The 23,991-nt window shown below is 46.1% G+C and overlaps 1 protein-coding gene across 1 annotated transcript in view; it reads right to left on the bottom strand.

The window, feature by feature from the left end:
- Nucleotides 1-20,065: 20,065 nt before the first annotated feature.
- ITGAL (integrin subunit alpha L) overlaps nt 20,066-23,991 on the bottom strand; it is a 448,305-nt gene continuing 444,379 nt past the window's right edge. The window contains exon 30 of the mRNA XM_069244383.1: nt 20,066-20,348. Coding sequence (XP_069100484.1) covers nt 20,199-20,348 — 150 coding nt within the window. The 3' untranslated portion in view covers nt 20,066-20,198. The remainder of the gene's footprint in view (nt 20,349-23,991) is intronic.

The raw sequence follows: 23,991 nt of genomic DNA, 5'->3' as shown, positions 1-23,991 counted from the left end.
ATTAGCAATTTAGAGCACTCTGTTGCTTTGTAGCTAGCTTAGCACTGGATAAATGTACATACCTATGGAATTACACACAATAAGAAGAACCATAATAAAGGCTTGAGGGCATTGGAAACTCAAAGATACAGATGGGCATATTTACAATTTTTTAGCGCAGGGCAGAGCCACAATTATTGTAGCACTGCCTTGCATAAAAAAAGGGCAGGAATGCACTGTATCTATAAGATAAGGCACATTCCTGTCCTCTTCCACAGTGATGGAGCACAATTGCCCACCATGTGCCAAAGCAGGCACCCTTGCACCATAGTGCAAGGGTGTCTGCGTTGTAGGTATGATTTTTATCATGCATGAAAGGACGCCTTCCTCTACAAAAACAATCAAGGGTGGTGATTTCCTCTTACTATGTGTGTTGCGGAATGCAGCACACAAATAAAAAGGAAAAAACAAGGACAAATAATGTTAAGTCTCCTCGTTGTGCCTCCCTTATGCCAAGGCATATGCTTTTTATGCATCCCCAAGTTTACAACATGTTGTAAATCTGGGAATGTGTCAAATGCCAGGGGTGTTATGTGGGAACACCCACCTTAACTCCATGGCATACCTCCCTATCGCAGTGTGAGGCAATGCCGCGACTTGCGCTGCGGTGCCTCACTCCATATCAACAAGGCCATGAATAGACACACAGGGTTGATATGGCTCTGCAGTGTGCACGGCTGGACCGTCATTAAAATTAATGTTCTGGTGGTACACAGGGCTTGTAAATAAGCCCCAGAGAGAGTGGGAGTGCAGAAAGTCTTATGGAGATAGTGTGGAGGTGGAGGCATTACCAAAATACTCCTCAACAGGTACTGCCCTTGCTGTGGCCATATGTTTGCCCACCCTTCTCCGATATGGTGTGGGCTTTGCTTCAGTTTGATTGTAGTCTGATGGTATAGGACAGTCTGGAACTTGCAGACCACCCCAGCTGTGTCGGCAATTACATTTCAGGGTCTCTTTTTGGTTCCCAAAATTTACCACTTCCTTTAAATGATTGTTGATGCCAATCATGTCTCAGTGTTCTGGCTAATATTTGGTGGGATTGGTTAGGTGGTCCTGTGGTGCTTGGTGGTTCATAATTTTAAAATGCGCTGTGAACATTAAGCATTAGGCAGCTAAAGGAACATAACCTGGTCTGCTTTGCAGCATTCAATCGGGCAGGCTTTGTGAAAGTATACTACATGTTTACAGAATTGAAATCTCCTCCATGAAAGAGGGTTGATGAGATCACACCAACAAATACGGCAAGTTATTTTTTATGCCAAACAGTTCAAGGATCACATTTTCTTCCAGAATTTTTATTGCTCCTTTGAAGGTTCTAGATGAGCTTCTCCAGAAATCCATATACGTATCCTCTGTAGTGTGTGTTCATTGCTGGAACGACAGAGAAAGACATTTACGTTTTTTTGCAGATTTTTATTTCTTTCCAACAGAAAGTAATTTGAGGCTTTTCTGGTCTAACCTGGAGGCACAGTGTTGGACCTGTCCCTCTCTGCAGGTTCACCCTCAAACATTTTGCCTTCACTCCTCCTGTTTTGCTGAATTGATTTTTAAGTGCTTTTGGACTCACTCCTACCCAGAGCTAAAGTGCTTGTGCTCTCTCCATAAACATGGTACAATTGTTCTACACCTAAATGGTTTTCCCTGTAAGTACTTATTGAATGGTTCTGCATGCACCCATGGCCTGTAAATGAAATGCTAATAGTGGGCCTGCAGCACACATTGTGTCACTCACTAAAGTAGACCTTGAAAACATGTCTCAGGCCAGCAACTGCAGCTTGTAGAGCAGTTTAAAATGGCCATTTCTACCTGGTGAAATAAAGCTTTTGCCAGGCCTAAACCTTACGTTTGAAGTCACCCCGAAGGCAGCCCCTAAAGGATTGCAGAGTGGGGTGCATTGTATTTAAAAAGTACAACATGTGGTTTTAAGCCTTACATGTTCTAATAGTGAAAAACTCCTAACCTTGTTTTTGTGGTCTGGTTTGACAATGCAGCTGTCGCCAGACTATTATGTGAGCATTACTAGAGAGGGGCTTTGGTCTGTCCACATGTTGGGAGCCAGGCGTACATGTTGTGGTTGAGCAGAAATTGGGTGCTTCCACAGTGAAGGGCTTGGCCTCCACACATCTTTGATCATTTTGTTTATCCAGTTTCCTGAGTTGGACTTTAAGGGGCACATGCACACATGACATAATGCTATTCAAGTGTCTTAAATAGCTAGATAAATCATGTTGTTTTTCTCTAGCAGTAGCATAGATGGGAGGAGGGCAGTCATTAACCTACATGGATTTTTAGGTCTGGCTTGCCTGTGCAACTTTCTCCTGACCTTTTTACCAAACACCAATATTATTTTACAGTTCATTGCTTCCACACAAATATATTTAATTCACATGCTTTTTACTTGTAATGCTTCAAATTACCATACAACATTCTTTGAAGGACAAATTAATTGGCATTGCCAGTGCTTGTTCACTATTGCAAGGCCTACTTCTCCCAAAGGCTAATGTTTGGTTACCTTAGTACACTGAATAAATAGTAACTTAAAATTTGGGAGCAGATAGAACAATTATGTTTACACTAAAATGACTAGTAATTTAAAAACCTCTTTAATGGTAAAGTTGGATTTTAAGTCACAATTCTGAAATTGCCACTTTCAGAAAGTTGTCATTTATTTGTCCTGACCATTTGGTGCCTACTGCCTGCGTCATATGACTGTGAATAGCTTAGCAGTTGGCCTATGTGTATTCCTCCCAGACAGTGAGACAAAGAGGATTAGATGTTTGCAGGATAGACGATCTTGCCAGGATGTTTAGGGTGAAGTTGTTTCCTACCCCACTTACATTTCAAACAGCTGTCTCCAGCACACAGACACAAAGGAACTTGACACCGGCCTTTAGTCACCCTACACTACTTGGAGTCTTGAAAGGTGAAGAGAAGAACTTTGCAGAACCAGATGTGGGGGTAGTGTAGGGAGTACCTCCACTTCAAAGGCTGCCAAAAGGTATAATCATTGGATCTCTTGAACCATTCATCAGATAACTTCTAGTCCTGTGGAAGACCTATAAGCAGGATTGACCTACTGCTGAAAGGACTGCCCTGCTACCCGAGGAAAGATGCATGAATCTTATCCTTGAACCCAGCACCACTAGAGTGACTCTATGGGCTAGCTAGCTAGCCTCCTGTTCTGAGCTACAGGGACGCAACAAGTGCCAGAAGCCTCCCTGCAACTGCACAGATGACCTGTTGCAACAGGACCTACCTGAGCCCTGCTGGCCTCTGACAGAGTGAGTCCCTGATCCCAAGATGTGCCCCCCACACCCCAGGTTCTGGACCCTTGGCTGGCATCAGCGTGCACTGCTCTTAAAGAAAGGGAGAAATTATGAAGATTTGAGCTCCTCGCGACCCCCTATGGACCATCTGTACTTGGAGTGTGCCTACAACAACACCAACGTGAAGCTCTGAAGAGTCCAACTCTTCATGCTACAGTGACCGCCAGTGAATACTGGCAGCGCTACATCTACACTTTGAGCTGCAGCAATGACAGCCCACGTGACGTTCAATGTGAAGCTCAAGTGACGACCGTCCACAACGCTCGACTGGATTTTTGGGGTACAGCGTCAACCACCCGCAACGCTTGGCTTGCTCTTCGCACTACAACGATGACTATTCATAACACTGTTCCTGTGCCTTGTGGGCTCCTCCACTGCAAACTGGACTCTTGGACTTTGAGAAGGTAACTTTTCCAGCACCACTGCACTGTGGTCAGCCTGAGCTTGTGAATTTCCCTCTGTTTAGCACAACCTGATAATCAAGAGTGGTGCTTTGTGCTTTTACATGCTCTACTTACCTAAAACTTTGAAATTGCATGTGTCCTGTTCTATTGATTGGATTTTCGTAACTTTGGTATTATTTTACTTCTTAGAATTTGCTCTATTCTTCTAATTTGGCATGGGACTTTTCTTGTGTTGTGTTTTACACTTTATCTCTGTTGGAGTGCTGCATAAATACTTTACACATTGCCTCTAAGTTAAGCCTGACTACTTTTATGCCAAGCTACCGAAGGGTTCAGAGTTCAGGTTGATTTAGTGACTTATTTGGTTCACCCTGACAGGGATTGTGGTTGTTGCTTGAGAAGCATCGTTACCCCCCCAGTCAGAAAGTCAATTTCCCACACCCATGCCTTGAAGTACTGTTCTGGAACCTGTTGGCTGTGTTAGAGACATTCTTTCATAGGTCCTAGGACAACAAAGCTATCTTCAAACAGTAAATATTTTACTTCTGAGCCATTCAGTATCAGACCTGCAGCTTGAGACTCTTTTAGCAGTGTTGCCAGATCGTTAATTAGTGGTGTAGCAGGGATCTCATGGGTTGTGGTCCAAGCAAGGAAAATGGGCCTCCACCCACTCATTGGGTTGCAAAGTATATCCACAGTTTGGGTGCGGTGGTCCATGAACACTGATGACTGTTGTGCCACTGCATATGCAGCACTATTGATAGCTGCCCACCTTTCATTAATTTAGTTGTTGAACGGGTCTGTGATTGTATCCATCAGACTGGTTGTATGTGTTGCAGGTCTGATTATACTAGAAAGTATACAAAAAGTGATGGATGGAATGCTTGAATCAGCTCTGGTTGTAGGCATTTTAACAAAGATATCGGACATGCTATTGGGTTCCTGGCGGTTAACATTTCTTTTTCTAGTTGGGTTTGGCTTGGAAGGCATGATGTTAGCATCTATTAATTGTTTTGGCCAATTTGTGAATTTCCGATGTATGTCACTAAATGGTTCTGATCACAAAGTGGAGATTGCTGTTTGGCCATGACCCCTTCAATGTCCCTTGTGTCTAATAAGTGAAGCTTTATCGATTAACCTGACAACTCATGTTGAATTGAAGGTATCTGTCCTCTTTCAATCTCCATTGAATATGATCAACCCCAGGTATTTGCAAGGAGTTAGTAATCTCCTCCCTCTAGGGTGAGTGATACAACTACAGCTCTTCCCACGGTATACTGGGGCTAGATCTTATGACAAGTTCCCAGAGGATATACATCTTTATCCCTGATTGGTAAAGTAGTGTGGTTCTGAACCTGTAAATGCATTCATGTCCCACACAGGAGGCTTCTCCCTGCTTTTACACAGTGGCAGTTACAGGCCATGATCTATTCCACTTGCAAGTTACACACCGAATAAAAATTCACAGAGAAATTAACCATAACTACCCGATCCATTCAGAAAACATTCATGTAATGCAGTGTCAATCTGACAGAAATATACAAATCTGAGGACACTAGTTGCCAACAATAACAACGGCTACAACAGATGTGTTTTGGACATAATCTTAGTCTGGTGGTGTTTTTAAAGGCATAACAAGGTCAATTTATTTCAGTGCCAGTAGGTTATCCTTTTTTCGTCTACTGGTTCACTTTCTTTGTATATTTGACAGCTGGCACTATTAGACACACACACAGTCATGGCTCACGGGAGGGAGAAGGGTGCGGGGTGGGGGGACGAGCGAAAAAATAATCATAATAAAAAGAATAAAACGTACCTGTTTCACCGCGTCACCACTACACCGCTCTTCAGATGCAGGCACAGGCTCCCAGCCTGGCCTGCATCGAACCCTACTGCTGCTTTCATGTTGCTGGCAGCCAGGGCACTCGAAGGTGGAGAGGGAGCCTCTGCCTGCTCTCTCCAATTCGGCACTGCATTGACAGGTTGGACAGAGCCTACTGCGCATGTATGTTTGGCCTGCCCGAGACGGCCGACCAACATACATGCGCACCATTGGGGAGTGCACAGCACTCCTCCCTCTGTCCCTGTCACGCCAGTGGCCTCGTCCTTTTGACAGTAAAAACATAATAAACATGGGGGCCAGATTTATGCGGGCCTTGCGACGTTCCAACGCCACATTAGCATCATATTTTTGATGCTAATGTGGTGTTGGAAGGGGGAAAATGGCACGCCATATTTGCCACTTTGTAACCCCTTGTGCCACATTATACCTGCTCCAGGCATAATGTATGCAAGTGGGGTGTTCCGGCACGAGAGGAGACGTAAAAATGGTGCAAAGGAATCTATGAGATTCCTTTCCACCATTTTTATCCACATTTTTTAACGTCTGCTAAGTGCAGGCATTAAACAGACGCTCCCATTGACGCTCCCATGGATTACAATGGGCCTCTGGAGGCTTTGCAGGATTAACGTCACAATTTTGGGCGCTAATCCTGCAAAGCGCCGGACTATCATAAAAAATGATGACGCTTGTCACCCTAGCTACCGTCATGGTGTGCCGTATTTTAAATATGGTGCTACAGTGGTGGCGTTAGGGGGGGACGCTAGGGGGTGCAAGAAAAGTGGCGCACTTTTCATAATTATGCCCCATGGTTTATTACATTTTAACTGTAAAGGTTTTGCAGCTGCTGCTGCTGTCGGGGGGCTGCACTCCTCTGCAGTAGCGGAGGAGCCGCCCCTGCACACAGATTGTACAGGCTGAAGAGATTATTAGGAACATTTAGAGAAAAGTGTATTAATTGAATTAATCTGTAATCCTACAGCCTTAAAAACTTCCCTTGTAAGGGTCAAACACATGTTTTCTGTGGTTGTTGATATCAATGGCAAACACTTGAGCTGGGACCACCTCTAGATGTGGTGGTCCCTCCTCATCTGTTTCAGGATACTGATGATCCTGTTGTAAACATGTACCAGAGGACAAGGTACCTCTAGACTGTGTCTTGGTCCATGTCATGGCACCTGCGATATGCTCTGTTAAGTGCTGTCTTTTACTATACTGGTGTTTGAGACAGCCACTTTGCATGCTTGACCCACTAGGGCTGCTGTTATGTCAAAGGCAGAATGCTGCCGTCCCATCTTCCCTAAGGCCTTTTCTGCCTGCGGGTGCTTTTACATGACCAATAAACTTTGTGACTCTCCTAGCTCTCCCTGTGCCAGGTCTATAGGATGCTGTGGGGTTTCTGGGCTCTATAGTTTTTTTTAAAACTTTATTTTCATTTTATGATCAACAAAAATGCAGCATTGGAACAATGCTTATAGAGACACTTGCATGGCAAGTTGGATACAGACAATTGCAGGATAATTGAAACTTCACCTCTAGTGTACAAAGTAAGCTACATAGAAGAATCTATTGTAAAAACGAGGGCCATAAAAGACCAGCAACCCTTTTCTCAGGCCCAAACCCAGGGCATAGATTGGCATATCCCATTAAGCCATCCATGTGAGGCTAATCGCAATGACAGTACAACACACAGAGGCAAGTGTGGCAATCCCGCCAAGTCTCTCCCATTATTAGTACTTCAATGCGCGACACACCATCAACTCCACCGCCGACCACCAGGGGTCACAGTCGAACACCCACACATAGACACGTTCATATAGTGTTTGCCACAGTCACTACATCCATAACTTCCTGTGGCCTGCTAATTAAATAGTCCTGTTATGGGCTCCATATATCGCGAGAGCGGGCGGCATGAGGTCGTGATATGTGTCTGATTGTGTATTACAATATGCCATGTCGGTGTGCCAGTCGACTATTGAAGGTAATGACCCCTTCAACCAGCACATCACAACCCTGCGTTTGGCTAGCATAAGGCCCAGCGCCACCAAATGTCGGTATCTACCAGAAATCTGATCGTATCCCAAGAGGGCTAACAGCAGGGTGCAGGGCAATAGCTCTCCCACAATGTCTCGCAAGACCTGAAACACCGCTTGCCAAATCAATTTTGTATGTCTGGACAATGCCAGGCTATATGTATAAAGCCAGCATCGCCCGCACCACATCAAGCACAGCACGAGTCCTCACTTAAACCGTACCTGCGCAGATGAACTGGCGTGTAGTACAGTGGCAGCCCGTCCATTAGGGCAGAGGGGCCACGCCCCCCCACCTTTTGCCCCTCATGAAGAGTGTCTGTCAGGCTGAACAAAGGTCAGCCTGACAGACACTCTTCATGTTCAGCTCAGGCAGCCAGGAGCAGACATGCACGATTTGCGCACACTCCTGGCTGCCTGAGCTGGGCTGAGGTCACAGCTCCTATGGGCATGACCTCCTCAGCTCAGCAAAGGTGCCTCGAGGCCCTCCCCAGGGTGACGAGGAAAGCGTCACCCATTGACACTCTCCCTGGGGGCTTCAGGTTTAAGCCCTGAAGTGCCCAGGGCGAGTGTCAATCAGTGACACTTCGTCACAGAGTGGGGTGGGGTCAGCAGTCTCACTGTCCCCATCCCACTCTGTGACGAGGCTGGGACTGCTCCCTTCCCTCATTGGCTGACCTAAGGCAGCAGTCCCAACCCTCCTGGGACCTGGAGGCTGAAGGTAAGTGTGTGTGTGTGTATATGTGTGTGAAGTTTTAAATTGAAAGTTAGGTGCGCGCATGCATGTTTGAGTGTTATGAGTGTTGTTAATGGATGTGAGGTCGTGCGTGTGTGTGTGAATGAATGAGTGTGTGCGATCTTTTAAAATGAATGTTTGGTGCGTGCGTGCATGTTTGAATGGTATTGAGTGTTGTTAATAGATGTGCGTGCGTGCGTGTCTGTGTGTGAAAGAATGAGTGTGTGTGTGTGTGTGTATCTCGCCAGCCCCCCCCTCTCCTAAAGCTGCCGGCCGCTACTGGTGTAGTATACCCTGTTAAGGTACTTAAAGTGCACAAGACGGTGCTAACGTTTAATTAAATAGTATGGGTGGTTGAGCAGGAGTGGGCCCACTGCTTGTCTGTAATACCTATTCCTAAGTCAGCCTGCCAGTCGCGCCTCGCCTAGCCTTGGGGAAACTTGACCACCTACTCTCCTGTGCACATTTGTATAGGGCCTAAATCAAGGATGCCTGTATGAAATGTGTGAGAATCTGCACCTCCGGAGGTTCTGCCAGGTTACCGTCAGATACAGCCCGCTGGGCACGCCGAGCCCTGTAATAATGAAATTGTGTAAGGGATGGAGGCTCCGCCTCCTGCGTTTGAACCTCTTCCCAATTACCAAGCAGCTTATCTTTAAAGAAGTAACCCATGCATTGTATCCCTAGGCCACCCAATGTCTCAAACGTCGTATGGTCAAGACCTGGGGAAACCAGCTGCACCACTCCAAGGGCAATCCCGGCATCTAGCAGCGGAACCTGTTGCATATCCATCAATTCCTGAAAAAGGCTCCATATAGTGCCCACCAGGTCAAAAAGCCAATACCGCCGCACCGGCCTATCAAGGAGAAATGGTGGCAGTGACATGGGAGCCTCCCCGTCTCGCTCCAGCCATAGGTGAGGTAAATAGTAAGGACTGTGAAGCCTGTCGTAGACAAACATGGCTTGCGCTGACCTATATTACAATTCAAAGTCTGGTGACCCGAGGCCACCAGCCGAATAGGGGAGAATAAGAACATCCCACTGTATTGGAGGCTGCCTACCACCTCCTCCCCCATGCCAGATGCAGCATTAATGAGAGCAGAGTGTGGAACAACTGGCCCGACAGCAGAATGGGAATATTCACAAAATAGAATAAGAAACGAGGCAGTACAACGATCTTCATGATGGAAATACACACAAGAAGGTAAAGCGGGAGGCGGATCCAAAGGCCCACTGCTTCAGTGAGGCGGCGCTACCTTACCATAGTTCTCTGGCATGACTACTTCTGGAGCAGTATGGACCTGGGCACCCAGCTATCGCACTGGCTCCGTGGTCCAACAAAGTGGGAACTCCAACTGGACAGGCACCGTGGCCTCAGTGAGTGGAAATATGATAGATTTATCCCAATTGACACGCAGGCCAGAAAAAAAATACCAAAACGCACCACCTCCTGTACAACCTGTGACAAATGCCATTCAGACATAGAGAAGGGTATCATTGACATATGCCGAAATAATGAAATTACAGGGAGTGAACCAGATGCCATGATGCGCATGGTATTCACGTATCGCGCAGGCCAGGAGCTCTACTACCAGCGTATAAGATAAAGGGGAAAGGGGGCAGCCCTGCCGCCTGCCCCTAGTGATAACAATTGGCTTGGTTATTTGTCTATTCACATGTATTCTTGCATATGGTTTCGTGTACAACACCTAGACTAGGCGCAAAAAGACATCGCCATCCCCAATCCGGTGCAGCACAGAAAGCATACAGTCCCATTCAATGGAGTCAAATGCTTTCTCTGCATCTAAAAATATACGATGCCGGGAAGAAGGAGCGCAAGCCTATTAGCTAAGATTTTCGCAAAAAGCTTTGTGTCTGTGTTTAGGAGTGACAGCGGATGATAAGACGAGCACTGATCTGCGGGTTTACCGGGTTTGAGAAAGGTAATTGCCAATGCCTCACGCATAGTGGGAGGCACTATACCATCACCTGCCATTTCCTCAAAGAGCTTAATTAAGTAAGGAAAAGATTGTCTTGAAAACCCTTGTAAAAGGCAACTGTTAAGCCATCTGAGCCAGGAGCCTTACCACCAGGCATTGCTTTTAGGGCTTCAGCGATCCCTGTTGGGCAGAGGGGCGCCATAAGTCTCTCTCTATGCACATTCGACAACCATCCCATCGCAATGTGCGCTAGATAGTCAGTCGTGTCTTGGTTGTTGAATTTGATATGCGACGTATATAAATCCACGTAATAGTCAATAAATCTTTCTGCCACTTGCCCTGTCCCATGTAGAGGTGCCCCATGCTCATCCAATATTGTTAGTATTTCACCCTCCTCGCGATCATGTTTACGGAGTGTCTCCAGAGAAGCGGTCGTTCGATCACCCTCCCCATATAGCCTGCACATGACATATTTACCCAGGTGTGTCACCTCATCCTGCAATAGTTCATTATATTCCTCCAGCCTAACACAAATGTGTCCCATCAGTGCCCCATCTGACGTTAATGCAAGTGCATGCTCTAATTCTGCCAACTCCACTCTCAGTTTCAGGAGTCGATTATGGATAGAGCTGAGTGCCCCAGTATGCTTAGAAATTGTAAACTCACGGATATAGACCTTAAAGGCCTCCCATATTGTAGCGAATTTTGGAACAGAACTGGGAATAATGCTAAAGAATTGATCCATAGCTTGTGGCAGCGCATCGCGGAATGGCGCGTCAAGCAGGGAGAACTGCGGAAAGCACCAGGAAAATGCACGACTAGGGGGATGGTCCAACTCTAAAACTAAACGCGCCGGAGAGAGGTCCCATGTGGGGCAGATGTTTGCACCGCCGTATCCTAGGTCTCAAACTGCGAGAAACAAGCCAATCATCAATATGCGTATGAACATCATGTATTGAGGAGTAGTGAGTGTAACCCCTAACTTGCGGTGTGAGGTAATGCCAGATATCTACCAGGCCTCTTGCCTTGGATAGTGCCGCAATTCTGTGGGCTGCCACAGAAGGCCACCTCTGCGGGCCACGCGAGCAATCCATTTCAGGGGACAACACACAGTTAAAATTGCCTCCCCCCCAAATCTGTGGCATGTTACCATAGGCAACGAGCTTAGCATGAGGCATGTAATAAAACTGTGAATCATCATAATTAGTGTTGGACCTGGCCCTTTTACAGGGTCATTCCCCAGACTTTTTGCCTCCTTTTTTTTCTGCCCTTGGTTGGCTGACGTTTTGACTCCGAGCACTTTTTCACTGCTAATCAGTTCTAAAGTGCATGTGCTCTCCCTTCCAAAATTGGTATGATTGGCTTATACCAATTGGCATATTTAATTTACCTATAAGTCCCTTGTAAAGTGGTATCCCTATACCCAGGGCCTGTAAATTAAATGCTAATATTGGGCCTGCAGCGCTGCTTGCGCCACCCACTAAAGTAGCCGGTCAAACCTATCTCAGGCCTGCTAGCGCAGGGCCTATGTGCTAGGTTTTCTGCCACGGGGACCTGGCATCTAAATTTCTTTACCAGGCCCAGAACTCCACGTTTACTATATGTAAGTCACCCCTAAGGTACGCCCTAGCTAGCCCTATGGGTAGGGGGCCATGTATGTAGAAGGCAGGACCTGTGCCATGTTGCGTGGCCTTTCCTGGTAGTGACAAACAGCCTAACTTGGTGTCTCACTGCTGTGAGTGCTGCCTTCTCATAGGATTGCATTGGAAATGCCCTGCCTTATGTGTAAGGGGTATTGTCTGATTTATGAGGGGTAGCTTAGGCATGTTTTGTATGGTTGTAATAGTGATGAGAAATGCTGCTTACTGGTGTAGGTGTAATTTTTATTACTGTCACAGAAATTCCACTTCTAGAAATTGCACATTTATCTTTGCTTATGACTTTGGTGTTTTGCAAGCTTGCCTCCAATCCACGTCTGGGCAGACTGACAGTTGGGTTTTTGTGCATACCTTTCAGACAGCCTGAACACAGGTAAGGTGGAGGTGTCACAGAGGTGCATCTACATATTGTAAAGCCTTCCTGGGCTGAGGGAAGGGTGAGGCGGGGCACACCTGCATTTGTAAAGACTGTGCCCTGGCCTCACACAATAGGGTCGTTTACCCCCCCACTGATGTTTGGAGCCTGTGCTGGAGGAGAGAAAGGGCACTCCCAGAACCAGTTGTAACTGGTTGGAAGCCTCTCTCCTCCCCATTGTAAAACACACTGAAAACCTAGTATAAGTACAGGGGACTTTCCCCCACATTTCAGACATCATTTTGACATCACTTTGGACATTCAGGGAACTCCAGGAACCTTACCTGGAGCTGGACAGGACACTGTTGAAAGGACTCACCAGGACCACCTTGGACTGCTGCTGCTGTGCTGACTTGTGACCTGCTTGGTCACAAGGAGGAACTGCCACTGCTTGCACCCCCTTGTTGTGCTGACCTGCTGCTGGGTTCTCCAGCCCTGCGCCCCCTTTTTCATCAGTTGTCTCCAGAGTCAGGGTGCTGTGGCCACTCACCTCTGAAAACTCTCCTCAGCACGAGGGGTGCTACCTCGGCTGCGTAGCCCCTTGAGGAGTGCTCTTTTGTGCCTATGAAGTTTTCTAAAGAGCGCTTTTGCCTGCTGGAGAGAATCACCGCTGCAGCCCGGGCTGCAGATTTGACGTTAGCGCTTTCAAAAGCGCCCTGTTGATGCCCTCAAATCACTGCTGCATCCCGGGAATCTAATTCGTGTTTAGCGCGAGGACCGCGCTCTGCCCAGTGCCCTCGGAACACGTGAAAAAGTAAAGCAGAGAAAGCGGGCTCCTATTGGCACCCCCGGGGCTCGGTATGCTCTTGGGAGCACCCCCAGGGCACCAGCCGCCTTTTATCCTCCTGGGATCACCGCAGAGGACCGGGAAGGTTCTCCAATCACTCGCGCACCGCATCGGGTGCGGGCGAGTGTCTACTCGTGCCCCAGGAGGGGTCCGATCCTTACGAGCCTCATAGCAGGACTCGGGGGAAGGCGCGAGGAGCACCCCTTTCCCACGGTCTCTGCAGTAGGAGCAGGACGCTCCTTTTCTCTTTAACAGGAAAACGGGCATTATTGAAAAAACAGGAAGGAGACCTCGACGGAGGTCCCTTCCCCTCGCCCATGATTGTTGTTGGGCCTCGCCTGGCCCCCACCCCGAGGACAGGGTGTGAGGAGGCCGAGGCAGGCCCCCATCTGAACTGAAGGCCCCCAGAGGGGCCCGTTTCCTACTAGGAGAGGTTGCCGACCACTTCTCTCCCCCAGGAGCACCAGATGGTCCCCGTAGTGCGCGCAGGAGCGCCCGGGCCCCCCTCATGCTCTTCTAGGCACAGGGAGTGCCTCTTCATCAGGAAACCAGGTACTTTTTAGGGATATCGTGGCTCAGTGAGCCAAGTATGGACATAGGGGAATTTATATGTTTTACCTGCTTTTCCTGCCCTTGTATATATGTGCTGATGTTCCTTTTATGGGCATGACATGCTGATTTGTATTTGTATGACTTGTGACTTGTGACTTGTGATATGTGATATGTGATATGTGATATGTGATATGTTCTTGTGATATGTTCTCTAATGTTCCTTTTATGGGTATTATTGAGGTATTCATGACAAGTGCATAGAATTCTTACTGTAATTCATGACTACTGCTTATGTTGCAGAATCCTGAGTACTTACGTGTTCTAATGTGACAACTGCTTATTCTTTCATAGTATTAGTTATTTGCGTAACGTTCTGACAAGTGCTAAGGTAGCAGGGTATTACTTACATGCAATGTTGGTCTAATTATGTTTTGTGCAATACAGTTTATTTGTACATAGCTCAGTGTTGTGTTTACTTTGTGGTGTACATTTTGCGTCACATGTGTTGTGTGTTGTGCGAACGCTTTACACATTGCCTCCAGGTTAAGCCTGACTGCTCGTGCCATGCTACCAAGGGGGTGAGCAGGGGTTATCTATGATGTGTAACTCCCTTGCCCTGACTAGAGTGGGTAGGTTCTGCCTGGCTTTGGTGCATACGTTAGCCAACCAGAAACCCAATTTCTAACAATTAGGCTCAATAAGACCCACCAGGAGCACCTGGGCAGCTCCGGGCAGATCTCTGCCGTGTGCTCACACCGAGCACGATTCTGCAATATCACTGTATCCCGGGGTGATACAGTCTGGAGTGGCTCACGCTTGTCTCCCCACCAAGCGCGATGTTGGCTGCTACAAGCTACACCGGTCTGCCGGGAAATCCCTTTCAATTTCTAGTCCGGGTCCAGGGGGCTCTTCAATGTGACAGCAATACAGGACGCTACACCCCACAACAAGATAATGCAGGATAGAAATATCGACCCACTGAGCTTGCCTAACTCCCGGCCATCTTGAGATCAGGCAAACTCCGCTCCCCCTTCTGGGCTCTATAGTTGCTCTTGAAGGGCCCATGCCTTCTTGCCACCCCGGATTTTTTAGTGCAGCGGTTCTTAACCTTTTGATTTCTGGAGACCCCCACTGAATTACTACTGGAAGCTTAAGGAATTTCTATGAAATGAACCTTAAAACAATACACAAAAATACAGAAACAAGTATCGATCAAACACACACAAATTCAGGAAATATTTTTAATTTAATTCACAAACAAAACGTATACACCGATCACGTTTCATTTTAATGGAAGGTCGGAGCTTTTCAAAATGTGTTTTATTTCTAAAAATTGAAGCGATAGGCTAGACACAAGCATATCATTTTGTCTTATTAGTCTTAATGCATGCGCTCTTTTTGTTGATGCATACCAGTGCTTAAAATGAGGGAACCAATTTTCTGTACCAGATTCTGTTTATTGTACTTGCACTGTGCCCACAAATCAGACTAAACCAATTTAATTTTAGCCTCCAATTTCAAAATCCTTCACATCCACAGAGTATTTTAATAATTTTACAGTTTGCCTTTTAATTTATATACACTTTATTCATCTTCTTTTATTTAATTTTGTAAGCAGTCACAGACCTCCTGAATAGGTGTTGTGGATCCCAGGACCCTAGCTTAAGAAACAAAGCTTTAGTGCTTTGGAACTTTGCATGTTTCACTTTTCACAGGACGCTGGCTATTCTTTGTCTTAGTCTCACTTCCCTTGGCTGCTGCCTTGACCCTTGAGGTAACAATGCTGACTTCTGATTGCGCCCATTCTGCTCTTTGTCCAGGTTCCCTGACGGGGCTTGTCATTTAACTCTGCCTTCTGTCCTCCGTTTATATGGGTCACCTTTACCAGTGACCTGTGACCTGAGTGCCTTGTGGGAGTCCACTTCAGTACTCTCATTTTCTATGTTCTCTGAGTTCAAGGTTCAAGTGAGTTCAGTGGTTCAAGTTCAAAAACCCAACCACCCACCCATCCATCCTTTACTTTTACACATTCACTTGAGACACATAATGGGCCTTCAACAGCTGGCCTGGCTCCATGGATTGCTTGGATATGGCCGGGCATTCTCCCAGCCCTTATTTCTTGCCTACAGCCCCAATGTCCAGGGACGCTCACGCCACCGATCTCTCTCATGCTGTTCCCTCCCTACAAGCTTACCACCTACTGGATTTGCCACCACTTTCCCTGTGGTCATCCCACACCCAAACTGGCTGCTACTCAGTTCAGACCAAATGAACAATGTGCCTGCATCATCTTAATTGACTTCTCACCCAGCATGTGCCTCTCCGCGACTAGTCTCTTCCCTCGTGCTAGCTCCTCTGCCTGCTCGACTCACCATCACTGGACCCTCCTTGATGGGCCTGCGCCCTCCTAGAGGCTTAGCATTCTGGAAGTCTTCTTATGCTTCAGCAGCACTCCTTTCCCCCCACCCAGCAGTGGACGCTGCTGTCCCTGGGAGTTAGAAGCAGTTATTTCTTCTCTTGCTTCTCCACCCGAATCCTCCTCCATGAGCTCCATAGCTCAAGTCTAGTTTCTCCGATTATTCGGGCCATGAGGCTTCTTTTGGTGACCCAGGGGCCAGACCACAAATGGTATCGTCTCCTTTGCTTTTCGACTACTCAGATTGAACAACCCTGTTACTCTTTTTAGACATTTTTTATTGTAGAATGACAGTATTTTTGTTTAGAATATTCTATTCTTGGTGAGCCCGATCTCCAGCCTCATTTCACATGCAGTCAAGACCAGTTTTCTTTGTCGTCTTTCATGTTTGCAGTTTTCTTTAAATAATAACGGGTTTATTGTACATTTGAAAATTGAACAACTATGAAAAAAACGGCACTGAAATCAAGAACACACCGCCCTGGCGGACAGTGCTTCAAGATGGAAACAAACTGCTTTCAGCCACTATGAATCTGACACGAATTGTGTAGCATGTTTAAATCTATTTCAATGCAAAAACAAAATGATGTTTGTTTGTCGCTGGAGTGATTGGTATATCACCCAAGCTAAAAAAAAAAGCCACCCTAAAAGGGGTGGGAGTATCGGCAAGGCCCTACTTTATAGTAATATGGTCTCTGTTGGGAGTTGAGAACAGTGCAGGGATGAAGACATTGGGCCTGATTTAGTTGTCAGCAGACGGAATACTCAGTCCCAAAGCTGGCTGCATATGTCCACTGTATTACGATCTGCATAGAATATAATGGGATCCTGATGGGATATCTGTCACATTTGTGACAGAGTATTCCCCTCCGCCAAGATCTAAATCAGGCCCATGTTGCCTAAAAACCTCAATTATTAGTGAACTTACCCACATGCTTGATTTATGTGAGTTCTGAAATTAGAAATTCTACCAAGGACGCTCTTGGGAATGCCTGTGATGACTATCCTGATAGTATCTACAGTTTTGTTAATCTTGGAGTCAATTTCTCATTTGAGGTTGGGATCACTGATCTCCTCAGAATCAAGCTTCATCTTACGTTTCTGGGGGTATTAGCCATGACAGTGAGATGTGCTCTTGCTGATTATATATCAGTTGCCTTACTCCTAGATCAGGTGTGGTCTGTTTTGGGACATATTTGTTCTTCTTCACCCTGAAGTCAGATGATCTCTCTTTTTCTAAGTCCAGAAACCATATACCCTCTTTGTGTGATCTTTAATTCTTGCTAGCTTTGGAGTTAGATATTCTCTTGTTGATGTCATCTCTGTTTCTATTAGTCCAAGTGGTGCATTTATGTGGGTCTTCATTCTTGTTAATTCTGACATCATTTTTTACTCTCTGAAGTGATATCTCTACATGTTTTACTCCTGGAGTCAGATGTCCTATTATTGATGGCACCTCTGTTCTTCTTAGTGTTGAAAGTCAGATTTTGTTTTCATAATGGTATTTCTAGTCTTGAGAATCCTGTAGTCTTCTTTGTGCTAGCATTTCAGTTGTTGTTAGTCCTGTAAACAGATCTCCTCTTGGTAGTGGTATTTCTGTTCTGGGGAACTTTAGAGTCAGGCATTTACTTGCTGATTTGTTCCCTAATCCAGGAGGGTTGCCAAACAGAACATATTTATGATATTTGTTCTTCATATTTGGAAGTCTGGGAGTTAGAGGGCCTGTTGTTGATAAGAAGGCAGTTTGAGGCTTTACTCAAATGTTTTTTTCATCCTACATGCAGCAGCATGCCTTATCAAGGTTCTCAAGGAATATGACCACATCATCTCCACTCTGATCGAACTCCACTGGTTGCCCTTGTCAGCTCATACCAACTTCAGAACATTAGCGTCATCCGAAATGCTATCACGACTGTCACCCCTGCTAATTTGGCAGAAAAACTCCCAATCTTCCAGGGGACATGGCACACTCGCAGCCCTGACACCATCAGACTAGAGATGAAGTAGTGCAAGAAAGTAAGAAACAAGACAACAGGTCTTTTCTATCTGTGCACTCAAGGTCTGGAAAGACATCCATTATTCATTAGAATTGCTCCATCTATGGTCCAATTTAAGGAAAAGCTGAAGACAGTCCTCTTCATAGAACACCACTTCATGATGCAGTAAAAGTCTACTTTTACTATTAGAAACCAGCTAACTCTCCAATCACACGCTGTCTGTGTCTTTGCCATGGACCATCTAATGTTCTCTGCTGCCTTTCGGCTAGACTTGCACTACATAAATATTTACATACAAGAATTCTCTTGGTGATCGAGTCTCGGGGCTCATGAGCAGCCACTGTTTGGGAGTCTGCACGCATGTTGCTGGTGGTGTTTGCAGATGTTATCTTCTTTGTCAAGAAGCTGAGAACCAGACATTCTCTAAATAATAGTATTGCCACCATCAGAACAGAAGATGCTAGGTAAGTCGATAAGTCACCTTTGAACTGCTTGAAGTTTTGTGAAATTAACTGTCTCATAACTATTTTGTTCACCTATAAGCCTCCCATGTTCTACAGTAGGATGACAGTGGGCGATGGGGACAGTTTGTTGTGTGGCCTTTCCTTTGGAAGGCACCACTTATAAGTGAGGAACAATCTCCTTCAATGACTTGTTCCATGAAGAGTATCCACTGTAAACTTCAGACATAGGGGGTGATTCTGACCCCGGCGGTCTTAGACCGCCGGGGCCAGGGTCGGCGGGAGCACCGCCGACAGGCCGGCGGTGCCCCGCAGGGCATTCTGACCGCGGCGCTTTGGCCGCGGTCAGTGCAGGAAAACCGGCGGTCTCCCGCCGGTTTTCCGCTGCCCGTCAGAATCCTCCAAGGCGGCGCAGCATGCTGCGCCGCCTTGGGGATTCTGACACCCCCTACCGCCATCCTGTTCCTGGCGGTTCGCCCGCCAGGAACAGGATGGCGGTAGGGGGTGTCGCGGGGCCCCTGGGGGCCCCTGCAGTGCCCATGCCCATGGCATGGGCACTGCAGGGGCCCCCGTAAGAGGGCCCCGCAAAGTATTTCAGTGTCTGCAAAGCAGACACTGAAATACGCGACGGGTGCAACTGCACCCGTCGCACCTTCCCACTACGCCGGCTCCATTCGGAGCCGGCGTCCTCGTGGGAAGGTCGATTTGCCCTGGGCTGGCGGGCGGCCTTTTGGCGGCCGCCCGCCAGCCCAGGGCAAATCCCAAAATACCCTCAGCGGTCTTTTGACCGCGGAGCGGTATTTTGGAGGGGGAACACTGGCGGGCGGCCTCCGCCGCCCGCCAATGTTAGAATCACCCCCATAGTGTCTCAGAATTGTGCTACATGGAGAAGATGGCAGTAAAGGGCAGAGAAGATAATATTTCTAATTACTATTTGAAAGCAGAACTTGAAAGGGTAATACCCATAAACCAAAGGAGCATGCCTCTGACTACTGGTCTTTATAAAGTATAATCCATGTGAAGGTACAGCTGATACAAAGTTCGACAATAGTCACTTCTACTGGGAAGCACTCCTGATGTCATGATTGACCACTCAATGAACAGTAAGTCATTGGCCAAAAGACAAAGAAAGAACAACATGTCTCTCAAAGTATGGGTCAGAAAATTGGAGAGAGCATACCATTCTTTGAGTGGTAATAAACAAACAGTATTTAACTGGTGAACCAATGTGAACAGGTCATACTGGCAAAGATGCTGGAAACATAAGTACCTGAGAAATTCTCGAAATGGATGGCTATACTAGGAAAGGTAGAAACCTTAGGAACATTCAATGCACTGCCCGTTAGGCAGAACAGCTAGTTAGGTTTAATGCAGCTAGTCACTGAGGAACACTCCATAGGGAGCGATATTCAGTGGTTCAGAAACTGTGCAGGTCTAAAGAAACCGACCAGGAGAAGTAGGTTAGGAGGTTGAGAACATGTCACATCACAACAAAGTTCTTTGGAGAACAGGACAGCACTGCTGGCAAGATAGAGAACATGTTTATGAAGAGCCTTCCTGGAAAAGTCTCTAAAAGGTGTGGGAACACCAATCATTATTCATCCCTGGCATCTTTATTTAGGGGTTCTTCAGCTTCGTTCTCGTTCTTTTCACTCTCTTCTTCTTTAGGCTTCTGATTACTGTTCAGGTCACTGTTGCAGTCCCCTGTCATTTTTTCCTTGTACTTCCTGTTGAAGAACCCAACCTGGAAAACACAAAAACGAAAGCTGCTTATGGTGCAGGTAGAAGAAATGAAAAGGCAAGAAGATTGGAATACACAGAAACACAAATAAACACTAAAGGCATTATATATGAGGAAGACAACACGCAGAAATCAGTGGAGTAATCACTAACCTTCAGACTAGGATGAATAAGAGGAAATGATGTATCCATTGCTGGGGGAAATCTAAAACCCCCAAGAGACATTTTATTTATCTTAGAGATCCTGAGCAATGTGAATTGGAAAGTTACTACATGTGACTTTTTGTATTCTATAACAATGACTGATATAGCAGAAGGGCAATAATGCTAGGATGAGAATATTCCACCCACCAAGAGTAGAATACTATAAACTAAAAAAAGAGAAACACGGTGGTACTACAATATTAATCAGTGTTTAAAATTTGACCTGCAACAACATTGATGGGAAGATAACGATTTGCACAATATCATCAAGGTAAGTAGTGGAGTTAGAATATTACATCTACACACTCATAGGTTCTTACTTTGAAAGTCTTGTATAAGTCAATATGTTGCAGTCTGTATCGTTGCAGATCAATATTTTTACATTCAATATTCTGGCATATAATTGAAACAAAAAAGAAACACTGGAATGTTAAAGCATAAGGTCTATACCAGCCACTAGTGGCCTCTGACATGCTTGTCCATAGTGGAACCCCCAACATTCCACTGTTCTATGGTAGGAATAATGTCCACTGCAGAGGACTATAACCATCGTTAAAGGCCTCTACCTGAGTTATAGGCCCAACCTGCAGGTGAGTAGGCTGCCATATGTTTGTGGCCCTGTAGGCATTGTGTTTTCTATTGTTCTAACACCTAAAAGAGCAAGTGGCTTATGAACACAAAAATAACAATGACCCTGATGCCAAAGGAATTGCTTCCTTGCGTTTGGGGGCGAATGCTCATTTTACCTGCCAGGACAGTGAAAGTCTACATCAGGAAGGAGGACTTTCCTAAAATAATGGGAGCTCATGATGTAGTAAAGCACTGGCCCTAAGTTGGAATGGCCAAGGTCAATTCTGTGTGCCAGCAATGGTGAATGATGGTTTACCGGTGCACAATCAGTGGTACTCCCCCATATAAACGTGGCTGGGGGGAAACACACATTTTTCTGGGTGCCTGATCTCCGAATTTACATTTCTGGCCCCCACTCTGCCAAACTGTAAATGAGCTTAACATTATTTCAAACTTTCATTTCCAATAACAACCCCCAGTCGTTCGTAATTACATAATTGAGTTTAAAGCAATTCAGTGATTTTCAGAATGCACTAGAGGAGCTCCCCTACTGCGACTCCAATATGAGGGGTATCTAGGTCAAACAAGCATCTTAAGGCTTCCTCAGTTCAAATCAAAATCAACCAGAAATGACCCCTTATTGGAATAATGTAGAGAAGGCATGTTAATAATAAATTAGCAAGATAATTTTTTACTTCCATGCCAGAGATACTTCTTTCCATAAAACCCATTTTCTCATTCCTCCAAAGCTGATGGTCATTCTTAAAAGCCAGATCCTCTTGTTTAGTCATAAGTGCTGCAGATTAACATAGGATGGACGTCTGACGTCTGGTTCCATATTCAAAGAAGAAATGCCAAATTTGAGGCAAAGCCCTACCATTACACATCTTTAGGGGAGTACCAAGGAGGATTTCCAGCTCTTTATCTCTAGTCACGTATAAATGGATAGCAGCTTCAAGATACATTAGGGAGTGACCATAAAGAGAAACTGGGGCTATCATGCCCATGAAGGCTGGTCCTAATGAGGCAAATTAGAGGCCTCTAAAAGCTCAATTGCACTTTAAAAGTGCTCCAAAGTACCATTAAGGCAAGGTAGGTTTCCACTTCTAAAAAATGACTTTAACTCCATAAATTTGGCGCCAGAGGGGTCTAGCACCAAAGTATAAACATGGAGTTAGCTTTGCACCGAATTAGAGTTTAAAAAAATGACACTAATTCGGTGCAAACAGAGTATAAATATGCCCCTTAAGGTGCTCTTCTCCACATTTCACTGAGAGACAGCCAGAATACATTTCCTGTCTAAGGAACATGCAAGTATTTGCACCATAGGGCCATCTCCACATTTAGCTTTCAGTCCAAGTATCTCCAGTAATACCTTATCTGATAGAGACTCTATCTAGCAGTAGTTTCCTTACCTTGGAGTACCTTAGAATATTCTCCAGGTGTCAGACTGGATCCGGAAATATTTGAGCAGTACCCCTGAGTGCCGGTAGCCAAGGGAATATTTAGGCCTTAGAACCAGTTTGGCTGGTTAAAATGTTGTATAAGGAGGGTGAACAGCTAGTGCCTGCAATTCGCTCACCCTCCTGGCTGATGGTATTGCCACTAGAAAAGCTGTCTTGATGATAACCAATCAAAGTGGGTATGTGTAGTTGCTCGAAAGGTGGGCACATAAGGAAGGTCAGGACCAGTCTGAGATCCCACAGGGGCATGATGAATGGTCTCAGAGAGAACATGTGCTGAAGGCCTTTGAGTAATCCAATCACAACCGGGGAATTAAACAGCAAAGGTTGGTCCAGCAATCACAGGAACGCCGAAATGGCAGACAGGTAATCTTTAACAATGCCCATAGCAAAGTCCTGTTGGGCCAGAGAAAGAACAAATAATAGAACTTGGGATAAGGGTGCAGAAAGATGGTCAATATCTTTGGATGCACACCATGCCACAATCCTGTCCCAAAGGTAGGACGCCAAGCTGCCAGAATAACATTACAGACTTTGGGAGAGAGGTTGAAGCTATCAACTATTGCTGCTCAATCTCCAAGCATGAAGGTGGAGTGTGCTCAAATTTGAATGGGGAACCCTCCCCTGCTGCTGTGATAGAAGATCCTCCCAAAGATGCAGCTTGATCGGAAGACCGATGGCCATGCTCAACAGCTTTGGATACCAAACTCTCTGAGCCCATTCTGGAGCCACAGGAATGACTTGGGCCCAGTCATTCTTGATCTTCTTGAGAGCTCTGGCCATGAGTAGTATCTGTAGAAAGGGATGGCCAGGGAGACCATAGCTCCACCCTTGACAAAAAGTGTCTCCAAACGAGAGCCACAGTCGAAACTTCATTGTGTCGAATTGCTGGCATTGTGTGTTCTAGACTGTGGCGAACAGATCTAACCAAGGTTCTCTCCACTCCAAAGACCTTGCAACACATCTGGATGGAGACACCAATCGTGATCCTCTAGGCATCAACGACTGAGGTTGTCTGTCCTGGCGTTCAGAGAGCCTGACAGGGGAATGCCCTGATGTCCCAGACATGTCCAGAGGTGCAGGGCCTCTTGACAAAGGGTCCACAACCCTACCACACTCTGTCTGTTGACCTACCACATGGCAGTGGTGTTGTCTGTGAACACCTGCACCAGCCTTCCCCTGATCAAAGAAAGCCAATCGAATCAGCTGGACTCCGCCTGACACCAAAGTCCTCTGATCTCCACCACATGGCTGCCTCATCCCAGGATTGATGCATCTGACACTACAGTCAACTCCAGTTGGGGAAGGTAGAGGGGTCTGTTGTTGACCCAATTGTGGTTCGTCAGCCACCACTGCAGGTTTTTTGCAGTTCCCTCCAACATCTGGACCAGGTTGGAAAGATTTCTCTGA

This window comes from Pleurodeles waltl, chromosome 7, assembly GCF_031143425.1.
Source record: "Pleurodeles waltl isolate 20211129_DDA chromosome 7, aPleWal1.hap1.20221129, whole genome shotgun sequence".
NCBI lineage: Eukaryota > Metazoa > Chordata > Amphibia > Caudata > Salamandridae > Pleurodeles > Pleurodeles waltl.
The sequence above is the reverse complement of the archived record's forward strand: the minus strand, read 5'-3'. Positions and strand labels throughout refer to the sequence as shown.